Raw genomic sequence first — 1,852 nt, 5'->3', positions numbered from 1 at the left:
TCACTAATAAAGTAGTTTATCAAATTATCGAAGTGTTTAATTAATCATAATAAGTATGTTTTAGTTACTCATAATAAATAAGAATCATTGACTTGTCACCTAAATACTGGCTTATTGCATAAATTATCTGTATGTTGCAGCTTTCTAACAATGAAATCAAGGCATTTAACATTTTATACAAAGTATCTGCTTTTTTATTTACATAAAATACACGCGTTTAAACATTATAAATCTGTTCACACATAAACCTGTTGTTATTCTGTTAACATGATATTTGATCATCTGATAATTGTCATTCCCCCTTCAGCACCAGATGATAAAAATAAAGAGAACGATCTGGATAACGAGTTCAGTGATAATGAGGATGAGATGACCGACTCACAGAAGACCAATAAACTGTTGGACCTTTATTCCACCACCATCCCCAGCGTGGATTCGGCCATGGAGTCATGGGACGGCTCAGGAATCGATGCCGGATACAGCAGCCAAGGTGAGCGTTACTCATCTCACGATAAATCTCTGTGTTGGTCATCTATTGACAGCCTCAGTGAAACATGACCTGATCCTCCTCCAAAGGTGCCTACATCCATCAGGCTGCTGGGATTGCGTTACACCCTCACGAATGGCGTAACACCAAGCAGAGGAACAGCACGTCTCCTCCAACCCGCCGCAAAAACTACCCCTTCAGTGACGGGGGATTCAGTGAGGACGACTGGGATAAAGCTGCCGGGTAAGACAGGAACCCGGAAACAAGCTTGAAATAGGAAGAAAATATAGTGTCTCATAATATATTCTTTTCAGTGTTGCTATTGTTAATGAAAACTTTTTTAAAAATTTAACTTTTTTGGTTATTGAAATAAAGCTGAAAAATATATAAATATTAGATTAAAAAAAAATTATGACCTAAAAAAAAATTATTTATTTATTTATTTATTTTGTTCTTTTCTTTTTTTGCCAAGACAATATTTCAAATTTCCTTTTTAGTCGAAGTATTGTACTAAAATAACTAAAACTTTGAAAGCTAATTGAAATATTTAAAAAATTACAAAAAATGTGTAAAAACTACACATACAATTAAAATGGTTAATTTTAACTGTTAGAACTAAAAAAAATGAAAACGAAAAACATAAAAATAAAAGTTTTGATTTTTAAAATATTTTAAAGTAAATACTTTTTTATATAGTTGTATTTAGTCATATAAATGCTATATGAAATATTTGGAATTGAAAAAAACTGATTATTATTATTTATAATTTTTTTTTTTTTTAATGTTTCTTTTTCCATTCACACTAAATCAGTCTTTTTAAGTATTTTATTTAAAACAGAATCAATTACTGGTGTTCAATTTTCTTAATTCCTCTTGCATCCTTTTACTCTGATTTAACACACACATATATATATATATATTTCTTCACCAAATTATTTGGAATTGAAAAAAACTGATTATTATTATTTATAATTTTTTTTTTTTTTAATGTTTCTTTTTCCATTCACACTAAATCAGTCTTTTTAAGTATTTTATTTAAAACAGAATCAATTACTGGTGTTCGATTTTCTTAATTCCTCTTGCATCCTTTTACTCTGATTTAACACACACATATATATATATATATATTTCTTCACCAAATTTGTCATTCGTAACATATGTGTAGCACATCTGTCGCATACAAGAAAAAAAAACTGTATTCAATTTTTCCTTCTTTTTATAGAAAAGTCAAGTTGTTTGCTTAATGATAGGAGGTGAGAAAATATTAAAAATATATAAAAAATATATATAAAAATATAAATGCTTTCAGTCCGACTTCTCTTAAACGTGCCATGACAGATCCAGACCCTGTTCAGCACTGAACTA

The 1,852-nt window shown here is 29.4% G+C and overlaps 1 protein-coding gene across 1 annotated transcript in view; it reads left to right on the top strand.

Moving 5' to 3' along the window:
- Nucleotides 1-267: 267 nt before the first annotated feature.
- The window catches only part of LOC107676350 (glutamate receptor-interacting protein 2-like), an 8,883-nt gene continuing 7,298 nt past the window's right edge, over nucleotides 268-1,852 (top strand). Inside the window, exons 1-2 of the mRNA XM_016470873.1 lie at nucleotides 268-490; nucleotides 577-730. Coding sequence (XP_016326359.1) covers nucleotides 268-490; nucleotides 577-730 — 377 coding nt within the window. The remainder of the gene's footprint in view (nucleotides 491-576; nucleotides 731-1,852) is intronic.

This window comes from Sinocyclocheilus anshuiensis, unplaced genomic scaffold, assembly GCF_001515605.1.
Source record: "Sinocyclocheilus anshuiensis isolate Anshui unplaced genomic scaffold, SAMN03320099.WGS_v1.1 scaffold4015, whole genome shotgun sequence".
Classification (NCBI taxonomy): domain Eukaryota; kingdom Metazoa; phylum Chordata; class Actinopteri; order Cypriniformes; family Cyprinidae; genus Sinocyclocheilus; species Sinocyclocheilus anshuiensis.
The sequence above is the reverse complement of the archived record's forward strand: the minus strand, read 5'-3'. Positions and strand labels throughout refer to the sequence as shown.